General features: G+C 38.8%; 1 protein-coding gene across 2 annotated transcripts in view; it reads left to right on the forward strand.

Annotated features, from left to right (window-relative positions):
• Positions 1-21,880, forward strand: part of GRID2 (glutamate ionotropic receptor delta type subunit 2) — a 687,526-nt gene that overhangs the window by 569,386 nt on the left and 96,260 nt on the right. For both annotated transcript variants that reach the window (XR_008508327.1, XM_036382204.2), the window contains exon 12: positions 14,212-14,350. Coding sequence is in view for 1 of the 2 variants with exons in the window: in XM_036382204.2 (XP_036238097.1) it covers positions 14,212-14,350 (139 nt within the window). In the remaining variant the exon portion in view is untranslated. The remainder of the gene's footprint in view (positions 1-14,211; positions 14,351-21,880) is intronic.

Genomic DNA, 21,880 nt, shown 5'->3' on the forward strand with positions numbered 1-21,880 from the left:
CAGTGGTGTCAGTAATGGCCAATTATGCTGATAATACCTGGTAAATGAGCAAATCTCACTGTTTGGCTTGTGTAAATTACATTTCATAGGAGCAATAAAGCAGCCTCCAAGCTTCAGCACTTCAAAGTCATTATAATACTTCTCAGATGGTTAAAGCTGCTCAGACTTCTCAGTCTTCTTCCTTGTACTACCACCCAAGGTGTGATATAATCCTCCTGAAATGCACTGCCTGGACTCTGCTGTTGCTTAATAAATTACTCTGTCTTGCTTATCTCACTCTTGGCATATCCCTATCAGCAGGAAACCCCTATGCTGTAGCAACATCCTTTCTTAGTGACATTTTCTCTTAATTGAGTATACAACAATCAAATATTTAATATTCAGAGGAAGACTCTAGAATTAATCTGGAAAAATTCTGTTAGAAATTAATTATATCTTCACATATGATATTTAGTGGTGAAACCTGATTTATTGGGGGGGAGGGGGTATGTGTAGAAATGCAAAAACGATCCAGTATAAAGTAAAGACTTTAGGAGTGGGACCTAGTTCTTAATTTGGTTTCTGTACCTGATCAGCTGGCTGACCACAGAAACTTTATTTAATATCTTAGATATCAGCCCTTAGTTTTAAAATGGATATGTTACCCATCTTCCTTCATAAAAACATGTTCTATACCTTCTGATAGAAGGCAAAACTTAAATGCCAGTCTCATGAATTAACAATTTTAATTGTTCTTCAAGATAATGCCAGTCTTGACATATTCATGTAGCAAGGGGAACAGACTTGCTGAGCCTAAAATGCACAGCACTGAGCTGGGAAAATGAGAAGTCAGATACCAAACATGTTAGGGAACAAACTGCATACACCAGCAGATTTATCTGTGGCATGATAATTCCACCTTAAAGTATGACCCCCCAAATTCTCATGTCATTTTGATTAAATTTGGGCTAGTGCATCAGCAAATGTATTTACCTTCATAAAGTCACCTCTCTGAAATGGGGACTGCAGCCTGTGGTACCCAAACTCCTTTTGCATGTCTCAGTGGTTTGGCCAGTCTTCTTGACAGCATCCAAAAATGAGTACATTTTGGCAATTGTGTCCTGTGTCTCAAATGTATTTGGAGACCACAAGTGGTCACTGGAACGGACAGTATGAAGGGCACTTTTATAAGCCTTGGATGGAGCTTTATGTCCTTTCAGAGGTTTATTTGATTTTCTCTTTTTGAAACTGTAGCTCCATGGAATAACCACACTCCAAGTAAAATGTTCAGTAGTGTGGGCATTTGTTTGCAGCAATGTGATATCACTAGTGTGAAACTACCAGGGGATATGCTTGGATTTTCCCCTAATTTGAAGTTAAGATTCAGGCAGTTCTCAGAGGCATCTTAAATAATGCAATTCTACATCTTCTCTGCACGTGGTTGCTTGAGTAATAGCACCGGGTACATGAGGCAGTCTGTTTAGAGATTTTGTGTCTGATATTCCATCTGTGAGGAGATGGAGAATGAATGGCAGTGTGAAAGCCCAAAAACTACCTTAATTGCCTAGGACTTGCTCTGATTGACTGTGAGAAGGTAATGTCTATCTGGCTGTAGTGTAAACCCTGATCAAGACCAAGTGAGGCAAAAGGAAAGTAGAATTGGATGTCATGGCATCTGTCCATCATTCTGGGTTCTTTCAAAAACATCCTAAGGTGAATATTTTACTCAAAACAGTTTCTTTAGTTGTTGTAGTTTCTAATATGACTTTTACTCAGAACAGTTTCTTTAGTTGTTATAGTTTCTAATATGACTATATACTGTAAGTGGGTAAATAATGAATAAGGTAGATTCAGATTAGGCAACCAATTTTGACTTTTCAGGGTTCACCTGTGTATAATATACATTCAGTGAGGAAACAAGGAAGAACCATTTAGACAGGAACTGAGTGTTTCTTACATGGAAGAACAATGTAACCCCCATTTTTATCTTCAAAGATGTTTAGAAGCTGAAGAGGCAAGTCTTACTTGTGCTGCTATTTGATCTTCCTGCACATGAGTTTACAGTTAAATTGACAACTTCAGCTGTTTAAGGTAGGGAGGAAGTGAGAAATGAGTTTTAGCCTTATTAAAAGTACTTCCCCTCTGCTTGGGATGCCAGCAGTTTCATCCTCAAACTGCTCAGCCTTTTCCAGCTGAGGCCACCCAAGGCTCCAGACAAACATGGGGTTTTAGAGGGAGCCCACGGAAGTTTTCTGTTGCTTTTCTGCCCTGTGAGGAGTCCCTCCTCTGCAACAGCTGTGCCATAGCTGCATCCACCCATGCAGAGCCACTTCACAACATCAACTGGTGGGTAGGTGCCAGGAAAATTGCCTGAAAGCTGTAAAGACAGGAGTAGCAGAGGTTTTCAAGCTGCTGGCAGAAAGTCTCCCTTCTTCAGCAGCTGAGGGTTTTTTCCTCAGACCTCTTGTAATACTGAAGTGTTTATAAAAGGAGTAGACCAAAATTAATAGAGAAAGGAAACAAAAAATGCTATCAAATTATTTTTTTAACTAACCTGTTCCTTTCCCTGATTCTTGAGCTGAAGGATGAGTCTCAGCGTTTATGGTAGAATGAGGGCTGTGGGGGAGTTTGTTTGTATTTTTTTAATCTAGTCAGCTTCCCAGCATGCAAATTAAGGGGATTACCTTCATTATAGCAGCATTCTGTTGTAGGAATCTCCTGCTGCTTAATTTTTATCCTTCAACTGTCAGTAGTGGAGGGAGAGATCTTAAAGTAGGACTTCACCTTTTCAGCGTTTTTGCAGTTGGTGAGATGGGGCTGAGTTAAAACTGTGCTATACCTCACCTACCAGGCAAAGGGGAGATGAAGGAACATGGGTGGTTTTGACTGAAGCCTTGTCTTCCCCCACACTAGGACAGAGCCAGGGTAGGGATGAAGGGGAAAGAAAGTGATCTGCCAACAGGCTGTGAAGGAGCAGTGATAATTAATCTGTTGAGTGGGCTGTTCGTTGTTCATGCCCAGATATACTTGCTAATAGAACATTTTTAGCCATAAGCATGTACCTCATTCTTACAATGGCTTCTTTTATTTCTATATCTCCAAAGAGGAAAATCCTCACTATCCTGTAAAGTCACCTTTGAAGTCGCTTTTCACTTCTGGAAAACCTGGGTTGTGATCTTAAGCAGGGTGATAGCTGATTTGCTGTGAAAACCAGGTTATTCCACTTTCAAACATAAGCATTCATATTAGTGATTTTCATCAATAAATGACATTTTCTCTGTGAAACTTAAAAAGATGAGGGTTTCATTCTGTCCTCTGTTCACTGTCATAATACTACATTAGGTCATTTGAGTTTTAGAGATCACTTTGATAACAACATTGCAGGATGTACCTGAAGTGGAATTTTAGTCTAAATTTTAAAACGTGTTATTTAGGAACATAATTAGAGCTCCTACACTGGTGATGATTGAATTCTATAAGGTTAGGAGTTCATTGCAGAGAAGCATTCTGAAAATTAAAGGATAACTAGAAATAGTGACAGGAAAACTGAACTAAGGTATCTGAGATGCCTGTGATTCACTTTCCTCTGAAGTAGTCAGGGGTCACTCTGTACTGATGGATGCTTGGAAAACTTGGAAGAACAGATTTATAAAACAGATCATAATTCTTCAAAGATTCAAGCAAAACCACAGTTTGTAGTTTGTAATCCTTTTTTAAATTCCCTTCACCCCCTAAAATCTTGAGTCACAGAATCATGTAGAGGTAAAAAGATTATGGAGAAAACTACTGGTCAAAAGATGTGAGGGCTTTACTGGAACAAGTGTTTGTCCTTATGGTCACACTGCATTGTTTTGTGCTTTGCTTGGTTCACAGTTGCTCAGTTTCAGCCAAAGGGGACTCTCTCCCTCATATTCATAATGCCCTCTCTGACAGACTCTTCACTAAAGCCACGCTTTAATACCTCATTAATGGCATTGTTTAGCTTAATGTTAATTTTACGTACAGATGGTCTGTTTTCAGTCCATTGTGCACAGTTCTCTCTGCTCTCCCTGAAGGTGCTACATGCAACTCTGTCAGTAGTGTGCAGAAAGACCCCACTAAGCAAACTGTATGTGACAGTAACACACACATCATCTCCTCAGCCACTTATGAATATGCACCAGAGATGATAATTGTGGCTGATTGCTTGAGGCTTCACAACATTTGAATCCAGCCATTAGTAATTGAGAGGTTTGGTCTCAGCATCTCTTGAAATCTGATCTAAACGTTGCCAGTGTGCAAGGTTATTTGTAAGATCCAGTGCCAACATCCTCTAAAATAATAGCAAGCATATATCACTTTGATGCCTTCCCAGTGGCTGCAAATAGCACCTTTACACAGGCATGCAATCAAGAGCCATCTTAAAAGCACAAATCTCATCACAACACTCCTGAAGAGCATCCCCAGAGGCTCCCTTTGTTTCTTGAAAATGCCCATTGAGCTCCAATCTGTGTTCTTCTCTCTGTGTGTATATTAATAATTATATTCTGTACTGGGCTATGTTTTGAAAGTGGCAACAAAGAATTATCTGATCAGAGGTGGTTTTTTTGGGTTTTTTTGGGGTTTTTTTGTTTGGTTTTTTTTTTTTTTTTTGTTTTTTTTTTTTTTTGCAAAGAGCTGTTAGTAAAATTGCTAGGCTTGTTGCACAGTAATAACTATTATAAATAACTATTTATGATTATGTAATTGAATGGTCTTATATTTGGTAACCCCAAATTAAATTTGAAACCCTGCTAAGTTTTCTAATAAACCAATGCACTTCAGCAGCATTAATACAGTATATTTTGGCCAACTGATTCATGAGAGGTGGACAGCAAACCTCAGTTCCGATGTGGTCACAGTTACAGATATCAAAAGATAGATTTTCAAATATCAAGACTCGTAGTATAAGACTAGTAATAATTAACCTAAGGGCTCCCAGTAACTTCAGCAAATTCTAGTGGATACCTCCATTTTCATTCTAGCTTCAGTCATTGCTCCTCTTTTGTAATGGCAGCAGAAGAGAAAAGCAAAATATACTTTGTGATATATTTTCCAGAACTTTTAGAAGCACTGTAAAGGCTACCCATGCCCTCTCTCTGATAATGTTGCACAAGTCAATGCAATGTATTGGCACTATATTAATGCAAGCTAATGTTTGTAACATTTTCTTTTATCTCTTGTGAACTTTGATTTGCAGTTGAAAATATATTTTGCTAATTCCACAGAAAGACAGAAAGTGACCAGTGCAAAATTGTTAATATCTGAAATAAGTCATTAAGCTTGTGGGTCTAGGCCTAAAAGCCAGGAATTGATTCCCATAGGTCTTGAAGATTGATCCTGTAAATAGTACATAATAGGAATGAAAATCTGATTAATGTCTGTAATTAAAGCATCACAGACACCAGGAGAAGCTAGAGTCCAGCCATTTGCTAAATGGTGATACAAAGCATTTCCCTTCCCAACTTTTGCATTATTGCCACCGTTTCAGCAAGAGGGGTGGAAAGAAAGGATTTATTGTTGTGAAGGGAATTATAAATATACTATAACTAATATGTTATGCTAACATCACTTTAATCAGGTAATTATTAAAGGACTGTTTGGCCTTTAAGGACATTGATTTAATGGGAATTAATTTAATGATTGAACATTGTTTGTGTAACATTATCATTGCTAGTGATGCAGAAAATTGGAATCTCAGCTCAGCTGAAAAGAGTTTAGACTTTTTATTATCACATTAGATACTATTCTACTCCAATATAGTTATTAGACCCTTTTTATATTTTCAGTATGTATTTAAATGTTTGGGGTTTATCTGAAAATTTCTGAATAGAAAAAATAAGTTAAATTTTTTGTCATTGTACTGCTCTCCTTTTTGATAGAGGCTTGAATTTCTGCTTAAAATAGCCTTTTAGAAAGTCCATTCAATTTTGGTTTTGACTTGCTATTGCTTCTCCCATAAAACAAATTTTCTCAGTTTTCATTCTCTGCTTTCGTCTCTGCAAACCTGATGATTTTTTTTTTTTAGGAGGAATAGAGTTTGGTTTATGGAAAAGTTTTGCAACTTTAAAGACACAGCAGCTTTTAAAAGTAGCAGCAGAGCACAGTTCTATCTAGATTATTCTGAGGCTGAATCCTGCACTGTCTAGTCAGAGCTCAGTGGAAATGGTGAGCATTAGAAAAGGAGTGTGATCAGTACCTGAGGATTAAGACAGAGTTAAAGCTGACCTTTATATAGTTACAGCTCCCGCTTACCTAAAGGTATCTTGTCTCTGGATGCCCTCCTTGGTTTGCCCTTAGGGGTGCTATTGTCACAAATTATTTTTCATCTTCATGGTGCCTCTAACTACTGTTGTATATAAATTAGACCCAGGGAGAAAAGGGTAGTAGTGTAGTGAAGTGGTGCATCTGACAGGCTGCTGCAAATAGATTAATTTTCTAATAAAATTTTACTCAAGGATGTCTGACAGTTCCTGCTGTATCTTGGCAGAATTTTCCAAGGGAGCCTAGTGGCCAAATGATCAGTCCTCTGTTACTGGAATGGAGCTGTTAGAGGAGACACAGCAAGTTAGGCAGGCTGGTATTTGAAGACTGATAGAGTAATAGTTTGGTAATAGACACAGCAGAGACTTAAACTTACAAACACAGTAGGTTACTAATCCAGTACAGAGCAATGCTGTAGTAGGGTGAAATGCTTTGCACTGGGTAGCACTGAGCCTTTCCTTGATGCTAGAGGAATTTCTAGCTTCAGAGAGGATATTTTCAAGGAATGTGAGTGAAGAACCTGTATTTTAAGCAAAATAGTTTGTGAGCAGGCATTTCACCAACCTTTTGGATATTTCTATTTGTCCATCAGGTTGTATGTCAAGGCCCTCTGACCAGATTTATGAGATGGGTTCCCTGGGCTGTAACTTGATGAGGGTTTTTGTGGCACTGCCACTGGTCCTTGATTAGTCCCAGCATTTGAAATCTCAGCATGGGTAATCTTTCCCTATTAATGAGAAAACAGAGCTGAGCAATGAGCCTTAGTGTGTGAGTCAAGTGCCAAAGGCACATCCAAACAGCTACACAGCAGTGGCAAATGGAGGATTTTCAGAGGGAGTTTTCAAGATCCGAGATGTAGCTTGGAGGTGATTGCTGGCCAGCAGTAACAGAGGGTGACAAGGTAGCATGGCAATCTCCCTCTCAGACTGGAGCTGGCTCGTGCCTGGCCTCCTTGGTAGAGGGCTGGGGGAAGCCTCCATCTGCCTCCACAAGGCTGTGCATACACCCTCAGGTTAGCTGGCTTCCAGAGCTGCTGGTAAGGATCTTTAGCATGTATAAGATGCAGCTTCTCAAACTCCTTCACAGATTTCAGATACCTAGGAGTGATTTGAAATAAGCCTGAAGGAGAGGAATGATGGTTTCAGATTTTCTGCCTGTCACATAAAGGGGAGAAATAAATGAGGGGAGCTTTCTTTTGTGCATCATTGCTTCCCTTCTGGGAGTACAGTGAGGGCAGTGCTTCCCACCCAGCTGAAAGAAAATAATCTTCCACGGAGAAAACGTAATGAGATTAGTCAGGAGATCATTACACTAACAACAACAAATGGCAAGAGGCAGTGATTGTTTAGTTCAGAAATAAGACATTAAGGGGTGAAAAAATTAATCAGAGCACCAAAGGACAAAGTGAACCCATTCTGCCTATAGACCAGCAGGAGAAATCAGAATAATAAACAAGAACAGTTAGACTCAGAAATACAGAGTTGATCTTCATGTTGTTTCTGAAATCTAGTAGGACCAATAGGAAATACTGAAAGTCAGATGGACAAGGTAGGTAAAAGGGGGAGAATGTGTCACTATGTCACAATGGATTAGGTTCAGAGGTTGAGAACTTGGAAAGAACTCATCTTGGTTTTTTTCTGTGACTGTGCGCTGGTGGCTGGAGCACAAAATGAGATGGGAGACAGTGCCTGGTGCAGGCCACCAAATCACACTGGAGTGAAGCACGGTTGGCTCCTGTACAGCATCTCTGTGATGCATGAGGGATAATGTGAGGTGTAAGAGGGGCAGTCAGGCTGAGTGGTATGTGTTTCAAGCCTCCAGCTGTCCATGCTGAAGTATCTGGAATGCACAGGTAGAGCATATTGAAAAGAAAAGGAGCACAAAGTGTTAAACACTACAAATTTCAGAGAAAAAAGTGATGTGGGGAGAAAGTGTACACAGAGGTGAGGCAGAGCTGAGAACAGGAAGGAGGGCACTGAAAACTTCATTAGGAGTTATAGAAACCTTAATGATATTGGTGCATTAGGTGAAGGTAATGCTATTCAAAATCGTTATGCTAGAAAGGCAACAAATATTTCTCTTATGTGCCTGTGAAAAAAAGCCAATTAAATTCTTTCTGTGTAGTGGAGGTTAAGTGGTAGCTACTATATAACTACTACTATAACAGTTTCAAATCAGCAAATTCAAACAAATTTCATCCAAGCATTTTTGAGAGTTTACTGTGTAGCTTCCAAGATTTCTGTTTGCTGACATGAGTCTTAGTACATTGGGCAGGTTTTTGGAAAGATGGCCAAAAAAATTTATTGTAAACTTAAAAGACCAAACTGAAACTTCAATTCAAGTTTTTCTTTCATCTTAATATCTGGATTTAACAAGATGAAAGACTTAACAACTATAAAGAGGCACTTAACAATTTCAAAAAATATAACCATTTTAAAAGTCTACGCGTGACTTTTACAATTTTATTATAAAAAAGGAAAGCTGTATCTTTGGAATCTGATGGAAACTTTTATAATTGCTTTGGTAAATAAAAAAAAAAAAGGATCCCTTTCAATCCTACTACTTCCAATGAACTCAAAGAACAGTTCTTAATATATTAGGAGTATTTTCACAGTATAATACTAATACATAGATGCAGTGCTCTCACTGCTAGGGAGTAAAGACCTGAAGAAAAATGTTTGATGTGTGAAGCAAAATATCTGAATGTCTCTTTTTATATATAATTTTTGGTTTTTAAATCACTACATTTTAATATAAACCAAATGCTACAGGAGGAGCAGGTGGTGTGGTGAGTAAAAACTATAGCTGGCTCTCAAACTTCTCCACACCTTGTAAGGTCTGGCTGCCAGCCCTGCCTCCTGATCAGTTCCTTCTCCACTCTCAAACCCCTGCAATCTGCCAATATGTGCAAGGATAGCAAGTTCAGCCACTGATTTTCAAGCTTATTTGGGAAGCATTGCCAATTCAAGGAGTTATATTCTCTTGTGGAATAATTTGTCGTGCCTACTGTGGTCAGTGGGTGTTAACTTCAGCACAAAATGGAATATTACAAGCTCAGGTTATGGCACGCCAGCTTAAATGTTATGGATGAATACAAGCGAAGTTCAAGGAAGAATGGAAAAGGATAGATGAAAAAAATGAAAAAAAGGGAAGAAAAATTCATTATGAGAAATTTCCCAACAACTTCCAAGCTGTATTTACTTCACAGCTTGTAGAAATAGGTATGGGCTTCATTGACTGTAAATTTTTTTTTGTCCTATACTGAATTGAACATTTCCAATTGAAAGTAGGTGAGATTTTATATTTTCAGGAAAGTTTTTAACAGAACAATAGCAATAGCTTATGCTCTGAAAGGTTCTGCCTTTGAAGAGTTTTGCTTTGCAGAGTTTTACAAAGATCACAGAGCTCAGTCAAACTTCAGGTTTTGTTTCTAGTGGCAATAAAGAAGTGGAAATATAAAATACCTTTTCCTCTTTGTTAATACAAACTACTTCCCTCACATGCACTCTCTATTAATGTCCCCTTCACAAAGAATACAGAAGACATGCATTGATCTAAACTGTTTGCAACAGGCATCTGCACCTCTTTATTTATGGAAATTGCAGATGCACAGCATAATTGATGTGACTGTTCTAACAGGCTAAAGGCTAAATTGCAGCCAGCTCCCAAGTCCTTTGTGCTTTTTTACCAAAGGCCAACAATTCACTGAATGTGGACAGAATTTTTGCAGGAAAAAGCAGAATCAAAATCTGTCCCCAGATAACCCACCCTATTATTTCTTCACCTTCCTTTTCCAAGCACAGTTGAGATGCTTGCTTTTAATTTTGATGGTATTACAGTTCCTCAACAAAGCAGTCACAATTAACATATTTTTCATGGTGCTTTAAATTAGCTGCAAACTCCTTACACAGAAGCTCAGCTCACTGCAGTTTTTCTTCAGGCAAACAATTGACAAATCCCTGAGGACAAGATGTCTGGAAAAAGAGCCTATGCATTTTGAATTCTTCAAATTTAATCCAGAATTATAAAATGTCAAGATTTTACCAGGCTGTTATCCTGAATTTCCCGATTTTGCCCATTTGTCCTGTGTTTTCATTCCTCCTTCTTGCCTGTACTCCTCTCTTGTGATTTTTGACATAAAGAAACCTTTAGACTAAATACCAATGAAGGAAAATAATTTTTTTTAAAGTAAAAATACGGATGGTAATTCTATAGTTTCACATTTTATCTTCTAAGTTGAGTTTTACCCTGGTATTTAAGTCTGTCATAATTATGCATAATATTTTTGCATTATCAAGACAATGCATCATTTTTCCTGCCTTCTATTTAGCTTGAAGCACTTGGAAAGAAATGGGAATAAACAGAAATTTATAAGATAAGTTGCAGTCTAAGCCTGTCATCTGAAGTAGGCCAGCATTGAAATGGTCCAGGATTGATGAAGGAGAGCTGCATTAGATGAGAGTGGGAGGACTAAAAGTAATTTCTTTCACTGTGACTTCTACAGTAATTCAACTTTTTCAGAAAACTCCCAATAAGATTGATTTTTTTAGTTCAGTTTACTCTGGAAAATATCTGACCCTTCCTGCACATGAAGATTTTAAAGGCAGATTAGATTTCTCTAAGTGATTTTAGCACCCATTACATGTCAGATGAATTATACTGGGAGCTGTAGCCACAATGTAGGTGATGCAGAGGTAGTAGAATTTTGTGCTGCCTTATACCCTTCTGCAGGTATATTGGAAAGGCCACTATAAATGATAATATAGCCTCTGTAGTCCTTTGAGATGTGTCTTTTAATGTGACAAAGCAACTCCTCGACTGCTGTCTTCTATGATTTCCATTGGTTTCATGAGTGGGGCTCAGTACTTTTAAGCGCTGCTCATCGTGTCCCAAGAGCAGCAGTGTTTTTACTGTAACCACAACACTGTGCTGGCCTCCACTGATGAATTTTGCTATAGGAATGAGATGTCATAGAACTCTGGTCATCAGCATGGGTCTGCTTTGCACAGGTGGCCCCCTTTGCCATTAGGGGTTCCTAAGCTTTGCTGGTATGATATAAAAGACAGCAACAGGCAAAGATTTGTTCCATGTTTTTGGCTCCCTCCCGCTTTGTGCTGTGTGTCCTGTGTGTAACCTCTTGTATCTAGAACATGGTGTGATACATAAAGATGTCAGTGCACCTGAAACTCATCCTCGGTCTCAGAAAGCAGAGCTCAGGGAGATTTGCATGCCTGTGCCTCCTGAACATTAATTTAAAGTGGAGTGTAGTATCTTCTAGGTCTGTGGCTCTCTGTCATGGTAATGTTAATGGAAAAGCAGTGATTGTTGCTCTCCTGAGTGACTTGGCACTCTTCTGCACTGAGAAAATGTGGATTGGGACTCAAAGAAAACTTCAGAAAGTTTTATCCCCAGAAACAGAACTGGGGAGAATGAAGAGGTTTCTTAAGGTGAACTGCCATGGTGCAGGAAGTGTTTTAGCAAGGAGTACAATGGAACAAGACTGTGTCACATTAAGTCTCCTAATAGATGCCAAAGAAATGGTACCAAGGCAGACAAATATCTCCTTTGGTTTTTGATTCTTTTCTTCTTTTACTGGGAAATGTGGAGTACCCTGCCTGTACTGCTTTAAAAAAAAGTCATGCACTTAGGTTGTTGTTGTGTCAGCCCTGCTTTAGAAATAGTGGCTTAAGAAGCCTCAGTACAAGAATTTTTAGAGGAGTGAGGGATTATTTTGATATGTGTTTATTGTACATGTACTTCAATACAAGCTTTGTCCTCAAGCTTCATTTATTGACTGCTGGTATACAAGGAACAGCTGTGAATTAGGAACAAAGATTCACAAACACCAGGATGAAATAAAAGCACTTGGGCTAGCCAGCATTCATGGGTTTTAAAGTCTATTTTTAACATGGAAAAGGAAAAAGTAACAGTGAATAGTGGGGGCAACCTTGTCAAAGTATGGGAAAGCTTGTGTGGACAGTAGGGAATGCTGTGGCTGAGAGATCTGTAGTGGCTTTTCCTTGCTTGAACCAGAAGGCAGGTGTGTGACTTTCAGTGGTCCTCGCTCTTCTGACATTTCAGTTCAAAAATGTGAGAATTTCGGAGTCTTACTCATTAAGCTGAAAAATGAATATGCAAGGATATCCAAAATATCATTGGTTTCTTCTCAATCACTCTAGCCATTTCAATTAAGTGTGAGCATTATCTGCAGGGATTGGCACCTGAAAGTTAAAAGGACAAACAGCCTTTTCTGATAAATTAATATAATTGCTCTTTTCATTTTATTAAAAATCATTTTTAAATTAAGTATTTAAAAGACATTGCAAAAATTGTTTTAAGTGGAAATACTCTATTAAAAGTAATTTAAAATTCATGCAGCAGACAAACCCAGATCTTCAGATGTTGAAGTTAGCATTCATCTTTGATAATCCTTAGACTGAAATAATATGTCCCAATCTGATCAGTAGATTCTTATTTCAGACAATTACATGGCATCTAGGAAATAAAAGAAAACTTGTTCCAGATGTTTAGGTCTAAGAGATTTTGTCTGTCAGTTCTGGAATTCTCAAAAGAAAAAGGATTTGAGTGTTTATATACCAAAAGTATAAAAGAATGGAGTCAATTATTATTTCATTTATGGTACAATTCCACATCACTGATGCAGGAAAAAAGTTTCAAATTTGTATGGCAATGCAGAGTCCCCAGTGTTTTGTATAGGTAAAAAAAATTTTGAATAAAGCAGTAAGAGCATCCTTAATAGACAACACTGATTAAACATTCAGTTTCTGTATATAAGTGAAAATTATTTGTTCTTGGGATGGGAATAATTGTAATTTGTATTCCCTTAAACCTACTTGCTGTGGAAACATTAAGGAGTTTTTACATAAGTACAAAACAAACTATCTACAGATGATTGAATTGGTAACAAATTGCTTTTGCAAATCCCAGGCATTGTACCATTATAAGACTTTGCCTAGGAGAAACCTGCCTCACAAACAATATCAGCTTCTCAGACTGCTGAGTGTAGAGGGAGAGGAAAGGGGTGAACATCTTGAGCAGTTGACTGTGGGTGTTTGCTGTGTTCACCTGTCCCCTCTCAGTTACTTGTAGCTGTGACAAAACATACTGCAGACAAAAGGGGGATTAAAAAAAAATAACATTTTCCTTCATTGAAAAATCTGGGATTTATAAATATTTTTTTAACAGAAAGAGCTTTTGCAAATACTCCAAACTAGTGTGTTTTGGGGCAGCTATTTGAATAAAAACTGCTGTTTTTCATGGTTTGCGTTACTAGGCTCTTGTCAAACAATCGATAGCTTGCTGCTCATCCTGGGAGGTTTAATTGCTGCTCGTGTTCTGTTTACATGGCAGTTGGATTTTAAAGGAAAGCAACTAGAGGAATACAAAACAATGTTTGCTTTCTTCTTCAATACGTATGATTTTTTTTTTCCTGCGTGTCCAAGTTCACTTGCAGCAAGTTGTACAAATACATAGGGTTATCATGAGCATCTGCCTGCCTACAGAACTGTGAAAAGTAATTGTGGTTTGATGGGATTTTTTGACTTTATGTTCCCCAGAATGAAAGAAAAACTTAATTAAGGTTTGTAGATAAGATCTCTAAGGAAAGAACATTGTAAGATTTTCCTTTGGCTGCTTTTGTTCGGAGATGTAGAAGTCTATTTCCATTACTGGACAGGATTGGCAGATAAACTGCAATTAAAGGCATAATAGCAAAAGATATTAAACACAGGAATGACAACTGACAGTGTGGGCTTCCTTCAGTGTTTTTCCTTGCACAGAAAGTGCAGCTCCAAATCCTGCTCAGTCCACTGAAGCACCAGGCTTTAATGGACTGCTTTAACCTGTTAGCCTTGGGGTCTAGTTATCCTGAGAGATGCACGAGCATTCCTCTGCCAAATGAAAATTCTTGCTTTTCCTTCTTCCCCACAGGAGGAGAGGTTCCATACACAACCCTGGCAACCCGACTGATGATGGGAGCCTGGTGGCTTTTTGCTTTGATTGTCATCTCCTCCTACACGGCCAACCTAGCAGCTTTCCTCACCATCACACGCATTGAGAACTCCATCCAGTAAGTTGATAAAGAATGATTGAAGGGAATGGAGGGTGAACATAAATATACATGTAGAGGGGTATAAATGTTCTACTTAAATGTGAGGACAGGAATAAATGTTTATCTTCCTTGAGAAGTAGCTGGGAAGTTAGAAAAATAACAATATACTATGAGAGACTGTCGGTCTCCCTGGAGACACTTTGTTTTTAGGATTGGAGTTGTTGGCCTCTAGCAGATGCTTTTCCCTGTGGCAGACATACATATGTATGTTTGCACACATACATGTTTTGAAAGAGGCAATTGAGTTTGAGATGACCACACAGTGTCAGTGTTTGAAATAGGAAAGTATAAATTGCTGCTGCTTTGCATTCAGATGTATTCCACAATGCTTGCATTCCAACACTGGTCAGGAAGATCCCAATGATTCTTCAATGTCTGGGGAGCTCAGAGCTGACTTCACCTATTCTTGCCAAGGCAGACATTTGTTAACAGCAACAAGCAGTAATGAACTCACTGGTTTGGGAGCTCCTCTTTGCTCCTTCTGCTCCCAGGAGCTCTCTTACTACATGAGCAGATCATGTTGTACTCTTTCCCTGTGTATTTGTTCCTTTGCTTCATGCCTCCCAAAAATCAATGTCCTGGTCTTCTCCTGTTCCTTTTATAGTGAACTCCTTCTGTCACACCTTCCAGTCTTTTTCTGAAGATCATGTCATCTTTCCATACTACAGGAGCCTTTCTAGGTCTCCTATCCTCTCTCTCTGCCCTTCTGTACTCCAGTATCCTCTCCTTCACCTAGGATACTGAGTTATCCTCACTTCCATTGCTACAGTGATAACCTTCACCTTCAAATGCTCACTCCTGGGTCAAAGCAGAGACTAGAAAATACAGGGAAGCTGTATTAGCTAACCAAGCACAGTGAGTGACAGCTGGCCATTTTTTCATAGCAGATTAATCTTGAGCCTACAAGTCTGTGAAAGTATGTGAGAGTGACAAAATTACCCTTTGCTTCTTTGCAAAAGTCTCAGAGTGACTTTAAAGAAGAGAGGCACATTTCACTGTATTTCTTCCTCCCGAAAGGTAAGAACTTGACCTTCAAGTCAGGCTCAATGCTGACCCTAGGGAAAATTCTGTTTTCCCAGTCCAGTCACTGATCCAAATCCCTGACTTGTGTGTATCATCACCTAAGGTCCTTCTGCCTCTAGTTCAGCTGCTTTCAAAATCTCTCAGATCTCTCTGAAATTCCCCTTGAGGCAGTGAGCCACTGTCACAGACTGAGCAGGGGGAGCCTTGGCTCCCCTTTGAGTTCACAGGTCAGGATCGAGCATCGCTGCGTGCCAGCAGTCACTCTGCTCACACAAAGGTACTTCTCCTCTGGGTGAGGATTTTCTGTGGGCTAAAACCAATCCAGGCTTTCACACAGGCTGGCAAAGATCTTCAATGGCAGACAAGTTTCTTTTGCAATTGAAGCCCAAGTTGGACCCAAGAGCAGAAGCAGTACTTAACTTTGAGTGCATGGTTATGTCCTGACCCTTGGGTGATGGAGGTAGAGGGAGAAGTTCCATGGACCGAATTGCCCAGCCTTTGCAAGTCCTTACACTCCAAACTGGAAATTTTCAGTGGTTGTTATCCTTCCTTTCTGAGGTAACAGCCTCACCACTTTCATCTATTAGAGGGCTCAATACTCTAAGGCAGAGATATATAAAATAGACTAAAGCAATGAGAAAATGAGAAAATTAAATCAAGTTACCTTTGGGGGTTTTTTTGTGTTCTGAATAACAGATTTTGGTATTTTGTTCTGCATAACAGATATCGGTATTTTGACACAACCCAACCATTTGACTCCATACTCTCAATTATCATCCCTTCAAAATTTGGATGGGAGTAAAATGATATTCTGTGTCAATGTTTGTCAGCATTAATCTTGATATTTTGAGGGAAGTTGATTTATCTATTTAAGTTTTAGACAATTTCAATTTGACTAAGGACTATGAAGAAACAACATGGGAATTTATAGATGCAAAATAAATTATAATGATGTACTCACTCATTCAGTTTGTCCTTAGAAGAATGAAATATGCTTCTGCATTCTGCTTTGAAATCACGTCCCTTCTAGTTTTGAAGTAGTACAGAAAAATGTTCAAATTACTGTGACAAATGTCTGTGTTTTCTTATGATGTGCAAAAAAGAATAAAATATACCCAAACTATAATTTAATACATCTTCAGCTTTTTCTTGCAGTTTATTATGATGTCACTAGAAAAGCCTCAGTGGAATTTTGAGGTTATTATGTACAGTTGGGATTACATTGGTCTTTGTGCCGTATTATTTATGGGCAGAGTCACTGAAAATGTTTTATTCAGTAGAAAATGTTGCAGCTGGAAAGCTCCTGGAATAAAAGAACAGACATCTTTCAACAGCACTTCCAGCTCAAAAATAGAGTAATTAGATGTGTTTAGTATCCATTAGGGAATGAAGTTATCCTAACTATGGTGTGAGTATAAAACTTCAGTTTACAAAACTGCCAAAATTGGAACTTAAACCAGCACATAAGAGAGAGGAGGTTTGTTTATCATGCTGAATTACTGCAAAGTGGAAAACATGAATAAGCAATAAAGAAAAAAAGCTGATGCTCCTTTTTTCCTTTTTTCTTTTTTTTTTTTAACAGTTCAAATTGTACCTTGGGGAGCCTTCAAGGCCAGAATGGAAATGAGTATAAGCATTAAAAAAAATAATCCAGATTCTGCTGGTAGTGCTTGTCAGCTTTAGACAAGCCAGAAAAAAAGAAAGAAAATGAAGTCAGTGGGTTTGCACAGATATAAAAAGTAGTTAATAGTTTTTCATTTCAGATTTCCAGCTAGCATCAGATATTACAGTGTGTTGTTGTAGGTATGGTCCTCATGATATCTTTTACAAAAGATAGGAGGATTCAAGCAGCCTACAGCACATTTCATTTCCATGAAACATTTGGTAGTTACTGCATTTCAGCTTTTGGATATGAAGCTAGTTTGTGTTCAGAGCTCTTGCAGCTTCCCCTGCTCAGCTGGAGTGAAGCCTGGGCCATTCTTCCTAGTCAGTGCCTCATGGTATCCAGAGCTCTATTTGGAGTAGCAAAGCATGCAAAATTTTATCAGCCCATCCACTAAGGAGGACCCTTAGAGAAATAAATGTTCCCTTTCCTTACAGAGTTTCAAATTAGATCTTTGCTGTATAACCTCACTTGATGACATTTGTGCTCTGCCTCAATGTTCAGTTTGAAGCAAATTTTTTGCAGTTTTTAAATTAATTCAGAGAAACTAGAAGGAAAAGAAGGGGTGTTAAATTTGCTTTTCCAGAGAAATGGCTACTCTTAGTACCTTTGGGAGCTCAGCTTTTCACCTCTGCCAACACGCAATATCAAGAGCAGAGGCACTCGAGTTCTAAAGTAGCTCCTAGATGCATCTTTTGTTCACACTTGACCCACACTGCAGATGACATTTAAATCAAGACCGTCAGCATTTCAAATGCCATAACACTGTGGCAGCAAAGCATAATTTCTATGCTTTTAAATCTTTAGATAACTTTTGCAAATGAACATAAATTAATAGTAATTAGGAGTGGCTTTTCTTGGTAAATGCCAAATGAATTTGGAGGTCCTGAGCTATTTCTAGGGGATGCTCATATTCTTAATTTCATCACTGAGCCAGTGTTGACATTATTATGTTTTATGATTCCTTTAGGATCAAATTAGAGTCCATTGGCAGAGATTGATTTTATTCAAATTACTGCACTGTTTTTCTGGATTAGGAGAGTGTCACCACCACATGAGTACTGACATTTTGCAGGAAGGAAGTGGGAGTGGGTGAACAGAGAATAAGTCAAAAGATTTGCCATATAAAGCCTGGTGTTAGGTGGTGTCAAGTTTAATCCACTTCTAAAATGTGGAAGCGTGAGAGTTTAGATTGTACATGTTGTGAGAGAAAGAGTGCATCTTTTGTCTTCTTCTGTAAAATCAGAAGTTCACATTACGCTTTCCATTTTATAACAAGTGTGTCTTGTTTGCTAGGTGAGACCTCTGCCTCCAAAAATGGAGGCACAGTGGGAAAGCAGGTCTTTCTTTCTTAGCCATTCTTTTCCCGTCATTTTGCTAAACCACGCTTCACCTGAAGCTAAGAATTCCTTAAGGCTTTATAGAGCTCAGTGGAGCTGACTGCAGGATTTCTGCAAGGGGGTTGCAGAGAATGCAGTAATTATATATTGCCCAATGCATGTCCATTAATCTTTTCTTTATCATGGTTCAGCCTGCAAGCAGTATTACAGGTTTCTGCCACAGCTCACCCTGACAACAGTCAAACCCCTTGGCTTAATGTGCCCTGTTCCCTAACCCTAAATCTGCTTCTGAATTATTCCTTACTGTCCTAGGGAAAAAAAAAAAAACAGACAAATGAACAAAATACCCCACAAAAGCACTGGAAAGCTTTATCTGAATCAATCAGTCATAAATAAAGGCTTCAGTGTAGGCCATGACATTGGTCGTTTTTTGTTGAAAATTTAGTGACCAGATCTTGCAGAGAGATCTATGCAACCCTCAAGTCTAGCACAGCTAGCCTGAATTGATCTATAACCCAGGTTTACAAAGATGTGTTGATGCCCAAGTCTCTGACCTCAGAGGTATTTTATCACCTAAAAAGAAATTCAGTTGCTTCTTTATGAAGCTGACTTTTTGCTTTGCAACATTTTTCTGTGTACTTTTTGGCTGACATATGTGAACGTGTTACCAATTCTGAGTCTAGGATTTGAATTTATAGAAAAGAGTATGCTCTGGAGAAAGAAACATATCCAAATCCTGCTACATTTTTCTTCTAGCTGTAGGCAGAGATAATTTCTTAAATTGCAAAGTAACTGATTTGTACTAAGCCATAAAATGAAAGTGACCTGACAACTGCTGCCTGGTTAAGGTGTAGAATAATAAGCAAAAGCAAAAACTGCTGAAAAATACATCTATCTCTTAATAACTCTTCCTCAAATGATTCAATTCCTTCTCAGAATAGCCCTATTAGCCTAGTTAATTTAGGATAATATTGATGCTGGAATAATATCGGTATTATCCCAGTAATCGCAATGAGAAAAAAATTTATTATAAAGACCACACATAATATTTTTCCTCACAATGCTGCATGAGTGATAGACAAAAATAAACTGAATGATCTGACTGCATGGGCACTTCCCTAGAGGTAGAATTTGTCTGTATACAAACTCAGTTAAAGGTATCTAATTTAATAACAAATTTTTGAGCTACATCTGCTTTTTTATATTTTTTAATAATTTTTATCATTAAATACCTTATTGCTTCAAAACTAGAAATTCAAAGAGAAAAGTTTTAAAATGTGAAATTATCATTTGCTTATTCATGCTAATGAGTGCTTTGCTTTGCAGTTCATCTGGGAACTATCAAAAAATTGCATTTCAGTGTGGGTAATGGAATCAGGATTTGGGCATCAAAGGATCCCTTGTAGGAATTCATTTTCTTCACAGATACTTTTTCTTTATTATGAGATCTGGTGTGGCAGCTGTGTCAGTGAAATTGGGGGACAAGAGTGAGGCTGAGGATTTACGTGTCCACTAAAGGCAATTGTCTGAAAAGAGAATGAGTTGTTTAATCCAGAAACAGAGGTACACCAACCAATGTGTAACCTATAAATCAGCAGTTTTAAGAGTTCTTTCTTCTGTAAAGGAACTTCAGTGGTTTAATAATTCTAGTAGCTCTCTCAAAGTTTGTCATTTCCCTTTGTTTTTCTGTACTTTGTTTTGCTGTACCTTCTAGGTTGAACATCTCAGCAGCACTTTGGCAGAGCTGTGGGTTATTAAACAAACAGCTTCTGAAGGAGGTCATGTATATTATGATCCCATTTTACATGTTTGTGTGCGGGGAGGGAGTCACTGATGTGTGATAGATCTTTGCTGTATTTGCAGCTTGCCTGTGCAGCAGTATATACACATGTAAACCTCCAAGGCTCCCAAACTTCTTTCTTGCTCCTCAGCATATGGTCAGGTGAATCAGAGCACTGGGTTTACTGCCAACAACAGCATTTAGCCCATCCATAGAGTTTACACTTATATTTGTCTTGTTTTTGTCCTCTTGTCATCATTTTCTCAGCATGGAGCCTCACCTGTGACCGTGAAAAGATGCAAGTAGGGCAGCTTAGAGGCATCCTGCACTTAAGGGTAGCACATCTAACAGTGAGGCACTGCAGACTCCAGTTAATGCCAGACGTGGCAGCTACAACATGCCTTCCTGAAGGCATTGACATAATTCTTCTCCTTGTTATTTCCCTGCCAGTGGTGCCTTTGTGTGTGATAGCACGCTTGCTTCCCAGCCTGTTTGCTTCCCATCCTTGGCTGTAGTACATTCCAAGACTAATAGCTCTTGTCTTGTGCTGGTTTGCCCTTCTGAAAATAACAAAGTTGCTTTTATAGCCACAAGATATACACAGGAGCTCTTTTGTGCTGCTTTTAACTGATTTGTGGCAGTAGCTACACCTGTCAATTATATCCTGCTTAGCAATAATATATCCAAAAAAATGTTTTGTTGCTCGTTATATTAGAAATTATATGGCTATGTAGAGTCCTGTAAAGTAATGATTGCAATTTTACTAAGTGGTGTCACTAGAAATTGGAGACCAGATAAATACTTTTGGTACCCTTTTCTGGTGTGACAAATAACAATTACAGGACATTGCAGTATGCATCTTGTGACAGCTCATTGCACTGCTGAGCGCTGCCAGTTGATTACAGGAATGTACTGGCAGCAGCAGCAGCAGCAGGAGCAGAATGGATGAAGACAGTGTGCTGTATTTATCTAGTGCCTTTCATCAGTGATGCTTTTGACAGATAGACTGTCAGCACTTTGCACAACACTTTGCCTAATGGTAAAATAAGGAGAAGCTCTCAGCAAGACCCACTGCTGCCTGCTAGGGTGCCTTTCTGCAGAGCTGTGCTCAGCCTGGTTGTTGCAGGCTTTTATTCATCCCCAGGTACAGAGCTTTGAATTTGTTCTTGCTGAATTTCACACCCCATTGCTCCAGCCTTTCTAGGCTCATCTGATCTTCAGCCTGTCCTTGAGCAGGTCCCTCCATGTCATGCCATCTTCAAACTTGACAGAAGGGTGCTTGCTTACCTCCTCCAAGTCACTGGTAAAGCCATGTCCCAGGTTAGACCTCTGGGGTACCTGGTAGCAGCCTGCAGATGAGAGATGCCATGAGCAGGACAATCCAATTGGGAATTTATCAAATCTGCTTTCCCACACTGCTGTACCTAATGACCTCCTTTGGATACAAGTATATTGAGGCAGGCAGATAGGCAGGCTGCCTTGCTAAAGGTAAACTATGTCAGTATCTCTAGTCTTGTCCACAAATGAAGTAATTTTAGTGTAGAAGGCAACCAAATTGGTCAGGCATGACTTAATTTTGGTGAGTCAATGTTGAGTGCTGCCTGTAGTCTGCTTTTCCTTCATGTGCTCAGAAATGTGCTAAGGACTCACTCCATGAAGATGGACAACCAGCAGTAATTCCA

The sequence above is a fragment of the Molothrus ater genome, chromosome 4 (genome assembly GCF_012460135.2).
Source record: "Molothrus ater isolate BHLD 08-10-18 breed brown headed cowbird chromosome 4, BPBGC_Mater_1.1, whole genome shotgun sequence".
In the NCBI taxonomy this organism is placed as follows: domain Eukaryota; kingdom Metazoa; phylum Chordata; class Aves; order Passeriformes; family Icteridae; genus Molothrus; species Molothrus ater.